The sequence below is a fragment of the Arachis hypogaea genome, chromosome 15 (genome assembly GCF_003086295.3).
Source record: "Arachis hypogaea cultivar Tifrunner chromosome 15, arahy.Tifrunner.gnm2.J5K5, whole genome shotgun sequence".
Lineage (NCBI taxonomy): Eukaryota > Viridiplantae > Streptophyta > Magnoliopsida > Fabales > Fabaceae > Arachis > Arachis hypogaea.
Genome location: NC_092050.1, coordinates 20891254 through 20903700, shown reverse-complemented (window position 1 = coordinate 20903700; position 12447 = coordinate 20891254). Strand labels below are relative to the sequence as shown.

The window sequence follows — 12447 nt, the reverse complement described above, 5'->3', positions numbered from 1 at the left end:
ATGTCTTAATTAAAAAATAAAATTACATAATTACTCTAAACTAATTACTCTAAACTAAGTACTTTAAATTTATCATATATCACAATTTTATAATAACTCACATACTTCGGATAATGGCGGCGCAGAAAACTTTTCCGGTGTGGTGGCAGCGCCAGTAGACACTGGGGCAGAGGATTGTAGAGTTAAGATTTAGCAAATGCCAATAATATAAAAAAATGGAAGAAGGAAGGAAAGAAGACATACCTGAATGAAAGAGGAAGGGTTGCGTCGCAACTGACGACAACAAGTGTCGGTGGCAGCAAACGACGGAAACAGCAAGTCACAGGCGAAAAACAAGCTTCTCGACGGCAGAAACAAGCTCCCGGTGGATGCCCCTCAACAGCGACAATGGCTGGAGTCGTGGGGAGCGGTTGGTGACGGCGAAATGGTCGCGAATGGTGACGATGGTGGGGCTGACGGCGAGGGAGAAAGAGAACGGAAGAGAAGTGATGTTGATGGTGTTGCAGAAATAAAATGAAGAATTCGCAAATTCGAATTTAGGGTCTATTTAATCGGCGAAAAATTTTGCCGATAACGTTAGGTCTGTGACCAAAACGGCGCATTATTTCATTTAATAGTCTTATTGTCGGATTGTTTCAACTTTAAATCCAACTCTAAAATGCGCGCCAACTATATTTGTTTTCGTGCCATTTGTTATTGTTGGATTTAGATTCGAAAATATAAATCCGATAGTAACCTCTCGTGGATGACAAATTTAGTGTTGCAACTATCGCTAAAAGTCACTGGTAAAATCATCAATAATATTCGATGTTAAATCCGACAATAATTAATGTTTTTCTTGTAATAAAGTTATTTCCGCGATAATGGAATGCACGCATTAATAATCTATGATGATCTTAGTAAACAGGCCGTGGCATATCGACAAATGTCATTATTGTTATGCCGACCACCAGGCCGTGAGACTTTTCCAGGCGATGTTTTCTATTTACATTCCCGTCTCTTAGAAAGAGCCGCTAAACTATCGGACCAGATGTTATTTTTTATTTTCTGATTAGCAACAATTTAATGAAAGAAAAAGAATGGTTTAAAAATTTATTTTGAAGCACCTACTCAACTCAAGAAGTGGCCCAGCATGATAATTTCCTCATGTACAAGAAGATGATGGAATGAAATGTAAGCACGTAAGTACGTAACTACACTAATGAAGTAAGATACGAAATCTGTATATTTTTCTGTCATATCCCTCCCTAAGCTATAGCCTATATGCATATGCAATATTCTTTCATTCACTTTCCTCTCCTAATAAGTACATTAATTTAATTTAAAACTTTGCAATGAGATAGATTATGAGAACACCAACATGAGCTGAGAACAGGTTTAGAAATACAGCCCAAATATTGTTACGTTGTTAGTGTTTTCTGAGATGGACAACATGCTATATATTATTTGCTTTGCCGGGAATGTTAGGTAAATAATGATTATGTTGAACAACAAAAACAACTACCAATTAAATAAAAATACACTACACCTTAATTTAATGCTATTAATTAAATTTAAGATTAATTTATTCTTTTAACTCTATTAATTCACATTATTTACACATTATTTAAAAATATTGTTAGTTACCTGTACTTTTCTTTTGCTTAATATGTATGTTTGAGAGAATAAAAGTGGTGGGAGCGGCAAAAAATTAGTGACATGAGGAAATAATTAAAAAAAAGTAAAAATATTCCTTAATTCCTTAGTCATCCAAACACAAATTCTTTGTATTCATTCATTTCTTTGTTTATCTATACTTTCCTATTATAAATCATGTTTTATTTTCCATCACGTACAAAAACTGCTAAACATAACCAAATAGTATTATTATTTGTTTAACGAAGACCGTGTACTAAGATTTTTATTCTAGAAATATTTAGTGGGCACGTACAAGAGGCAACAATAAATGATTGGTACGTTCGCTTAAGCCTTCGCCGTTGTCGCTGCAAGTAACTCAGTGGGGACAAAATAAATATCAGAGGTCATGATATGAATTCGAAGAGAATCTTATGCGCCAATTTCTTTCCGGTTCCACGAACATATTTGATTGAGTAGGTCGACTTGATAATAATAATAATAATACTAATGATTCAATAGTTACACAATACCTATCATTTTCTGAAAAATTAATTACGAAATCTTATATCTTGTATCTAGAATTGTAAGAACTAATAAGTTGCTGGAGGTAATAGGTATTGAGTTCACCACAAGTTCGTTGTTTTGTTTTTCTATCTATCTTCTTCATATATATCTGTCTATCTATCTGCATCATTTATACCATACGTCTGTCCATAAATGCATTTACACCCTCTGCAATTAATTACTTCTTTCCTTTCCTGCCAAATACTCCTTTCCATCCTCCAAACTTAGCTTCTTCATTTAATTTTACTTTCTTGTTTTTCTTCTCCTCAATCCTCCTCCTCCTCCTCCTCCTCCTCACTACTCAGTCCCCACAAATTTATGTTTCTTCTTAATTAAGCCCTAGCTACATAGAGAGAAGAGTTATTGTATCCGTGTGTGCGTTATTCGTGGGTACGTCTCAATCAGCCCGGCCCGGAGAAAGCAACATAATAACCCCATCAAGTCCCCTAATTCCCACACAACAAATCTCCGGTGACCCACAACGGTAACCTTCAACGTCTCTCAGGTTCCTCCATTAACACTTAAGGTTCCCTCTCTTCCCTATCCATTTTGCTTTCGCATTCATTGTCTATTCATCTTTGACTTGCCTTTCTTAACTCCATATGTATCTAGGTTACCATTACGTATGTATTACGCACTATCTATGTAGAGAGAGAATTTAAGAGCGGTTCACGCTGCTTGCTTATTATTGCCACTTCCCACTTAGCTACCAAGCGTTACACATAGTCGTATCGTCATCATCGTCTATAGTTGTCAACTTTTCACACTGTTGTCTTTTTCTGATTTATTGCCATACCTTGTTTTTATTTCAAGTTTCAAAGTCTTGATTGCTTGCATGTAATGCTAAGGACAAGCCAAAAGTTATTTCTGGCCCGGCACCTCTAATTAGCATCATATTGCACCCATTCCTCCTTCCCCGGCCCCCAAGCTCATATAATCGTCAACTTAACTTGCAATTGAACAGGCATTTCTAACATTTTCCTTCTTATTTTTTATATGCATGGGTAGTACCATTTACTGAGTCGTGGGTAGAAAAAAAACATTTTTCTTCCTTTCTGTGTATATACTAGAACCTACATATGCATTCATTATTCCTGTTATATATGGCATCAGATTAGAAAGAAGAAAACCGGTGGCTGTTCGATCATTTCTGAAATTTAAAGGATTTGCGGAGTCCATGTTTCCCACGAACGTGTTCGATTCTCATCAGCAGCACATGATGCTTGATATGTCATCGTCTCACAATGAGAGTGATTTGGGAATAAGGACCGGAGATGATGAGTTCTTTGACATTAAATCTGCTACTGAGATCATCATGGAAGCTCCTTCCGGTGATGATGAGCAAGATCCCAACCAACGACCCAAAAAGAAGGGTTACCATCGCCACACACAGCACCAGATACACGAAATGGAAGCGTGAGGACCATTATATATACACACACAGATTTTGATCTCCATTTTATTTTGTATGTTCAGTTTTCTTAATTGATATAATATTGGCATATTGTTTTGAACTTGAATTCCGTCTGTCAGGTTCTTCAAGCAGTGTCCACACCCAGATGACAAGCAAAGAAAGGAGCTGAGCCGTGAGCTGGGATTAGAGCCATTGCAAGTAAAGTTTTGGTTCCAAAACAAGCGGACACAGATGAAGGCACAACATGAGCGGCACGAGAACGCTATATTAAAGGCTGAGAATGAGAAGCTTCGTGCCGAGAACAGCAGATACAAGGAGGCCCTAAGCAATGCTACTTGCCCCAACTGTGGAGGACCTGCTGCCCTTGGTGAAATGTCCTTTGACGAGCAGCACCTCCGGATTGAGAACGCTCGTCTCAAGCAAGAGGTACGCTGCGCTACATCATATCATGCATCTTCCTCATCAGCTCCTACTTAGTTGTAAATTTTTCATTCTTAATTTCCTGTTCAATACTTGGGTCATCAGATTGATAGGATTTCGGGAATAGCGGAGAAATATGTTGGGAAGCCAGTGACTTCCTCTCACAATAGCAATCACATGGCTCCACATTCTCGGTCGCTTGATCTTGGAGTTGGTAGCTATGGTGGAGGATCACAGTCCTCAGCCGGCGGCATGGTTGGAGAGATGTATGGCGGCAGTGAGCTTCTGAGGCCGTTCCCAGTTCCTTGTGATTCGGACAAACCCAGGATTGTGGAGCTTGCTGTGGCAGCTATGGAGGAACTAACAAGACTAGCTCAGGTTGGAGATCCTTTGTGGGTCCAAAGCAACCAGCACTGTACTGAGATTCTAAACGAAGATGAATACTTGAGGACCTTTCCGCCTAGAGTTATAGGCCCAAAAGCGTTGGGCTTGAGATCTGAATCTTCAAGAGAATCCGCGGTGATTATCATGAATCACACTAAACTGGTTGAGATACTAATGGATGTGGTGAGTAGTGTTCCCAAATCCCAACCCCAACATTTTAGTTTGTTTGTGGATTGGAATATGTTGATGAATTGATTAAACTTTCATTTTTTCAGAACCAATGGTCAACAATGTTCTGTGGTATTGTGTCAAGAGCGTTGACACTTGAAGTGCTTTCAACCGGAGTGGCAGGAAACTATAACGGAGCGTTGCAAGTGGTATATATATATACACTCATCTACTACTAATTAATTAAGAAAATGAAACAATTAATTTGATGTTGATTATTATTATTATTATCAGATGTCGGCTGAGTTCCAGGTGGCATCGCCTCTTGTTCCAAGCAGAGAGAACTATTTCGTAAGGTACTGCAAGGAACATCCGGATGGGAGATGGACAGTGGTAGATGTGTCGTTGGAGAATGAGAGCAGAAGCCGAAGAAGCAGCCGAAGAAGGCCCTCTGGCTGCTTAATTGAAGAACTCCCAAACGGCTACTCCAAGGTGACATGGATTGAGCATGTAGAAGTGGATGATAGAGGCGTGCATACCCTCTACAAGCCATTGGTGAAGTGCGGGCTGGCCTTTGGAGCTAAGAGGTGGATGGCGACGTTAGAGAGACAATGCGAACGTGTTGCGAGTTACATAGGAGGAGGAGCAGGGGAGCTGTGTGGTACGAGTGCGGAGGGAAGGAGGAGCATGCTGAAGTTGGCAGAGAGAATGGTGATGAGCTTCTGCACTGGAGTGGGAGCTTCCACGGCACATGCATGGACGACTCTGTCGTCGGATATGGATGATGTGAGGGTTATGACCAGGAAGAGCATGGACGACCCTGGCAGACCCCCTGGCATTGTCCTCTGCGCTGCCACTTCCTTCTCCCTCCCTGTTCCTCCCAACACTCTCTTTCATTTCCTCAGAGATCAAAACTCCCGAAGCCAGTGGGATATCCTCTCCAACCGAGGCCTTGTTCAAGAAATCACACACATAGCAAGCTCTTCCAACGCGCTCTCTCTGCTTCGCGTCAATGTAATTAACTTTCTTAATTACCTTGCCTTGCCTTCATTATTCATACAATTAATTAATTGCATATATGTACTGTAGAGTGTGAATTCGAGCCAAAGCAACATGCTGATACTTCAGGAGAGTTGTACAGACTGCAGTGGATCCTATGTGGTATATGCACCCGTGGACATGGCTGCCATGAATATAATTCTTAGTGGCGGGGATCCAGATTACCTGGCCCTGCTTCCCTCGGGTTTTGCGATTCTTCCTGATGGCCTTGCTGCATCTTCTGGAGGCTCTCTCCTCACGGTTGCGTTTCAGATCTTGGTTGACTCCGCCCCAACCGCCAAGCTATCCCTGGGTTCAGTCGCCACTGTTAACACTTTAATTAAGTGCACCGTTGAAAGGATCAAAGCTGCTGTCGTTTCTGACACCACCTCATTTCACAACCTTGCTTCCTAGCTACCTAGCTAGCTATATGGTAAACTAAGCACTTACTATATTATTATCATTATTAATTACACATAGCAGTACAAGCTAAGTGCTATATTTATTTTCTTTTTGGTGCTTTGCAGTTAGAAGAATCAAGATAGCAGCTTTTAGAACAAGTCAATGAACGCACCTTAGAGTATCTTTGCGAAGTTACAACTTCAACTAGGAAGGATCAGTCTTAGGTTCGGGTATTGACTTTCAAATACTGAAAAACCATCAACCGCCCTCCCCCCTTCTCTCTCTCTCTCCCTGATGTTTTAGCTTAGAGTAACTCTGGATTTTACCATGCTTAATTTAGTTTAGCCTAGACTACTTTAATTAATCGGTTTCGTATTGTACACTTGGTGATGATCTAACTTTTCTAGTTTGGTTTACTTTTTTTTGTTCTTATATTGTGAAAAGTGTTTACTTTTAGTGTTTAATATTTTTAATTTAAGTTCATAAGATCAGCAATGCTATAAGTTTTTTTTTGGTGACCAGCAATGCTATAAGTTTAATATAATTTATTATTTTTTGGTCAATAGCTAGTTAAAAATAATTAAAAGTATTGGTTAATAGAGTAATAGTATGATATTTAGAGTACTAGACTAAAAGCGTTCAACATACTCACTAAAAGTACTATTTAATATAAATTAATAATAATACTAAAAAAATAAAAAAAATAATTAAAATTTATCTTATTTAATATTTATTAATTATTGTGATAATTAATAAATATTAAATAAAATAAATTATGACGGTTTTAATGTTTTTTTGTTATTAAATATTTTTGATAAATTAAAAAGTGCTTTCTGTGATGGTTACAATTTTATTGTGGTTACAATGGTTATAAGATTTTCACCAATTAATCTTTTACACATGGATGGCTGGGAGTCTTTTGACTTTGGGTTCCATGTTAATAATAGTAAAAACATTAAGCAGAAATGATGGTAAACATTTGCTGGTGTAATTTGATCTCAAATCATGGAATTTTTTGTTAAAAAAAAATCAAAATAAAAATGTTATTCCACTATTGACAAAAACAACCAAACCCATGTACAGCACCAAAAAAAAAAAAAAAAAATCATTAACAAGGTGTTTAAAAACTCCTTAGTGAATTCAATTTCAGTATTTAAAACAAAAATAATTAAATTAGTTTAGATAAAATTTAATTTAATTTTATTATTTTATTTCAAAATCAATTTCAATTTAAATAGGTTCAATTTAAAATTCCATTTCATTGAAATTTTATTTAATATTTAAAATATTTAAAATATTTTTGTTATCTAATTACTCGTTAACTTTTTTCATTCATATTCTCTTGATGTATCCTACATTTCAATACATATATTCTCTTCTTTTACCACTTTCATTTTCTTCTCTTTCTTTTCTATTTTTTTTGAATCACTTAATATAATATATACCTATTTCTTTTGAAAGGTCTACTATGTAGATCTAAAATAATTATTCATATGTATAAGTTTTATGTGTTTAATTTAGATTAATAACACCAAGCGTTTGCCAATAAGTCTGAACATTTCAACTAAAATTGTATCAATCATGACACTAGTAAAAAGTAGCATAATTTTGTTCCATTTTAATAACATGAATTAGTTAATATAATTTACCGTTAATAACTACTCTTTTTACTTATGATGTCACTAGACCACTCAACAAGTTAATTCTTGATAGTTCATGTTTATTTTTTGGTCTATTGTTGGAATCAACTATAAAGAACCATTTAATTTTTTAATTAATAATAATATTTTTTAAATTTAATATTTTTAAATTAATATAATTTTTTTTAAAGAGGTGAGCAAATTTTAGTTAAAAAATTAATTAAAAAATATAATTTTTTAATTATTTCATATAATTTAATATATAAATATATTTATTATTTAAATATAATGTTATATTAATAAAGAATAAGGTTGTCTAATATAAAACTTTAATTCATTTGATAAATATTTTAAATATTAGAATTCAATTCAATTCTATAATTTTATTAATTTATTTCAAATATTAGAATTCAATTCAATTTATACCATTAAAATTTTTTAAATAGACTGTAAAAAAGTCTAAAAAAAGGGAAAAAAAATTCAAACTACTCTTCTTCAATCTCAATCTCTCTCTGGTGCACTCCGAAACCACTAACTATGGCCACTTGTGATAGTTACCATGTTCTGCTTCGGATTCTGAACTCTGAAGCAAACACCATTAACTCTAACAGTCTGGTCTTATAATACACGTTACTATGTACTGCCCTTCACATGCACAAATCTCACTTTATTCCCCCTCGTCAGTGATTACCAACCCATTAACAACACAATCGGCTTCTAGCTGAGGTCATAACTATCAGTGCTGAGCAGACAACTTTCCACACATAATCAACCCACTACTAGCAGATTTTCTCCAACGACAACGTCTTCACAGCTCGCCCATTTTCACCATCAGCCGACAACCTTTTTTTGTTGATCTAACCCATTGTACGAATTAACATTCTTAACGATCGGAAATAATCTACGAAGCACGGATATTTTGCTGAGTTGGCGTATTTGCATATTAGACACATTTCGGACACAACATTCACCACATTTATTCGACACGTATGTCTGCTGTGTCCAACCGTGTCTTAATAAAAAAATTTCGAACACACCTAAATACCATCACGTGTCAGCATGTCCAGTCTTATTCTTAATATATATTTTAAAAATAAATTTAGATATAGTATATATTATTATTTATTTAAAAAATATTTTAAATACTTGATATAATTAAAATAAGACATTAAAAATAATAAAAAATTTTAATTTATATTTTAATATCAATAAAATATCAAAATATCATTACAATTTATCTAAAAAATACTTTATATTTTATATATATGCGTGTCCCCGTATCATAAGATTTTAAAATTCGCGTATCGACGTGTCCCGTGTGTGTCATGTCGTATCCCGTATCTGTGTCAGTGTCCGTATATCATAGGAGATAATCTATGATACATGCTCCATATATGAAGAGTTCCAGTATTATATAGAAGTTATTACTTTATATTTTAGAATGTTCAATTTATTTTGGTGTATTTTGATTTTGTTTATTTAGTTATTAAATTAGGATTTATGTTTGCGGGTTTAGAATTTTTTTTATTTTAACCTAATAAAAAGTTATAAATGCCTCGTTAACTATTGTAATCGTAACATAAAAAAATTATAAGAGTGTCAAAACACTTTTTGGTTTCGTGATGAAATGACAAATGAAATTGAATGAGTTCCTCTCTTATTATATCAAGAAATTAGATAAAAAATTGAGTGAATCCGTTTGATTTAATTTTTAAACTATGATATGGATAAATTAAATTAAAGAATTCCCTTTTTATTGAAACAAAAAAATTAGATAAAAAAATAAAAAATATATTTTTATTTAACTTCAATCTATTCTTTTTAATATATTTTTTATTCGGTTTAAATTCTAATCTTTTTAGTTATCTTTTATTGTTTATCAATCTATTTCCAGTGGTTACGCGATAACAAATGAAAAATTTGTGTTTAATATCTTATAGACAAATTAATGACATCTAGAAACACTCCACTTGTTAGTACCTTATTGGAGGATCACCTTATAGCCACCGATAGGCACTACGGATGAAGTTACTAAAGATACAAACAAATTAAAATTCAAAAATTGCTAATCCTAAAATTTTACTAATAGAATTTTTAACATTCACTCTTTTTTAGTTTTTAAATATTTGTTAAATTTTAGATAATTCAACCCATTTTATGCGATTTTAAAGTGGATGAATAGCGACGAATGTCACATTTGAAATCTAAAGTATAATGAAAAAAATAAAATTAATTTTTGTTTAGCTGATAATTAATTAATATTTTTATTTTTAAAATGTTCCTTTTTTCCATAATAATAACTCGATTTCTTAATTTTCAGTCATTCGCTATTTTTTTTACTATTTAATTATTAATTATAAAAAAGAGTTGATTATTCATGATAAAACCACAAAATACTATATGTAGAATTGTTCCATTTGTGATGGTCCAATCGAGCTAGAGTGATTCCTTGGAGCGGCAAACTATTTTCATTGGGAGAGTTATACGTCGGTTTGTGTTGAACACTTTAAGTGGGAACACCTGCAAAAGATACTCTGACACTTAAGTCAGAACGAGTTTCAATAATAATAAAGAAAAAAAATGAAACAAGCGAATCGGTGTGTGATGAGAAGATGACTAAAAAAAAGTAAAGGTATGTGACGAACGGGTTCCTGCCAGTAAAGAATTTTACAATAAGTTTTCGTTGCAAGTATAGTTTCTAAACCAGTAAAGAATTTTTTCGTACAAAAGTTTGGTTGTCACAAGTAACAAACTCCTAATAAAATTGATAACCGAAGTATTTAAACATCGGGTCGTCTCTCAAGGAATTGCAGGGAGGTGTATTTATTATTGATTATGGGATTGTATCTTTTTGAGTTTTTTGAATAATGAACAGGAAAAGTAAATTGCTAGAATTAAAGTAATAACTAATAAAGCTCTTAGCAAGGTATGAGAATTAGAAATCCTGTCCTAGTTATCCTTATCAATTGTGATGAGAATTGTTCATTACTCCCACTTAGTTAACCCTTACTAAATAAAGGAAAGTCAAGTGGACTAATCAATTTGATTCCTCAAGTCCTAGTCAACTCATAAGGAAAGACTAGCTTTAGATGGATCCAAATCAACCAGCAAATTTCAATTATCAATCAACAAGGGAGTTTGATAACTCAAGTGTCACCAATTACTCAACCAGAGCCAAAAGGAGAGAAATCTAAATATTGAAAGCATCAATCACATAAATTGAAGAAAGCAACCATAAATCTGAAATACCTCAAATTGCATTAAATAAAGAAATCAAATCTAACATGGAGTTCATAAACCAAATTGGGAAAATAAACAAACTAAAGTAATAGAATAAATAAAAGTATAAGAGAAATTAAATTAAAGGAATATTGAACCTGGAATGGAGAAGAAGTAAACATAATCTAAGAGAAATCCTAAATCCTAAAACCTAGAGAGAGGAGAGAACCTCTCTTTCTAAAAACTACATCTAAAACCTAAAATTGTGAATAATGAATGAATTATTCTTGATTCCCCCTATTCTCCAGCCTCTATTCTGTGTTCTTGGGCTTGGAATTGGGCCAAAAAGGAGCCCAGAAATCGCCCCCAACGCTTTCTGCAACTTTCTGCACGTGGCGTCTGTCACGCGTACGCGTAGGCCACGCGTGCGCATCATTTGGCGATTTTCCTTGTCGCGCGTACGGGTCAATCACGCGTACGCGTCGCTTGTGTTCTGCGCTAGGCACGCGTCCGCATCGTTCGTGCATGCGCGTCGCTGCCAGTTTCTCAAAACTTTATTTTCTCGTGTTCCTTCCACTTTTGCATGTTTCCTTTCTGTCCTCTAAGCCATTCCTGCCCTATAAAGCCTGAAAATACTTAACACACAGATCACGGCATCGAATGGTAATAAAGGGTATTCAAAATTAACAGTTTAAAGGTCTAGGAAACATGTTTTCAACTATATCACAGAATAAGGAAAGATTTGTAAAACCATGCAAATCATATGAATAAGTGAGCAAAGACTTGATAAAAACCACTCAAATTAGCACAAGATAAACCATGAAATAGTGGTTCATCAGTATGTGAGCCTGATGAACCTTTTGCTGTTCTCTCTCCTTTTTAAAGAGTGAGAGTTCGTTATGCTGGGCTCGTAGCCAGTCGATATTCTCGGTAAGTTCCGCCCTCATTGTGTTGTTGGTTTTGAGATTTTGTCATTATGTTGTTTGTTACTCGATTTATGACTCACGTGTCCGAGTTTATAGCGCCTCGTGGCCGAGCTTATAGTGCCTCGTGGCCAAGGTATGGCGTACGTATCATTGTCCCCAAACTTGACTTGTTACTAAACAAAGGGAATAGGTTGAGATTTTTTTTATACCTCGGCCATTTGATGGAGTTCCCTAGCCCCATGCTCGAGCTGGTTCCACTAGTGAATATAAAAAGGTTATTTACCCTTTTAATTTAATTTTATAAAAATGAGACCTAGGTTCACGCGCCCATAATGAAATAATGGACATGACATCTGACGCAAGTTTCGATGGATTCCCCTTCGTTAGATAAAATAACTCTATTTGATGAACGACTATGATGAAAAAACGCATGGGGTATTTAACCGTTGAGTGTTTCATTTTGTGTCTTAAGGATTGTTATTTTTCCCAAGTGAATTTGTATGGAAGTTTCAAAGGAAAAGAGTTTGACCCCTTTCCCTCTTTGTGTCTGCTAAAAATGAGTAAAAAAGGTTAGTTTGTACTTTCTTCGTTTGTCTTCTTTTCTTGTTTGTTTTGCGGGAATTTGTGTTTGGTCAATGGGGAAGCCAAAAGTGAA

The 12447-nt window shown here is 34.8% G+C and overlaps 1 protein-coding gene across 1 annotated transcript; it reads left to right on the top strand.

The window, feature by feature from the left end:
- The first annotated feature begins 2420 nt into the window (after positions 1-2420).
- LOC112749908 (homeobox-leucine zipper protein MERISTEM L1) lies at positions 2421-6471 on the top strand. The gene is made up of 8 exons (XM_025798339.3): positions 2421-2707; positions 3295-3597; positions 3715-4021; positions 4121-4582; positions 4675-4776; positions 4862-5581; positions 5657-6038; positions 6133-6471. Exons 2-7 carry the CDS (start codon positions 3359-3361, stop codon positions 6017-6019), a joined length of 2193 nt encoding a protein of 730 aa, XP_025654124.1. The 5' UTR covers positions 2421-2707; positions 3295-3358; the 3' UTR covers positions 6020-6038; positions 6133-6471.
- Positions 6472-12447: the final 5976 nt, after the last annotated feature.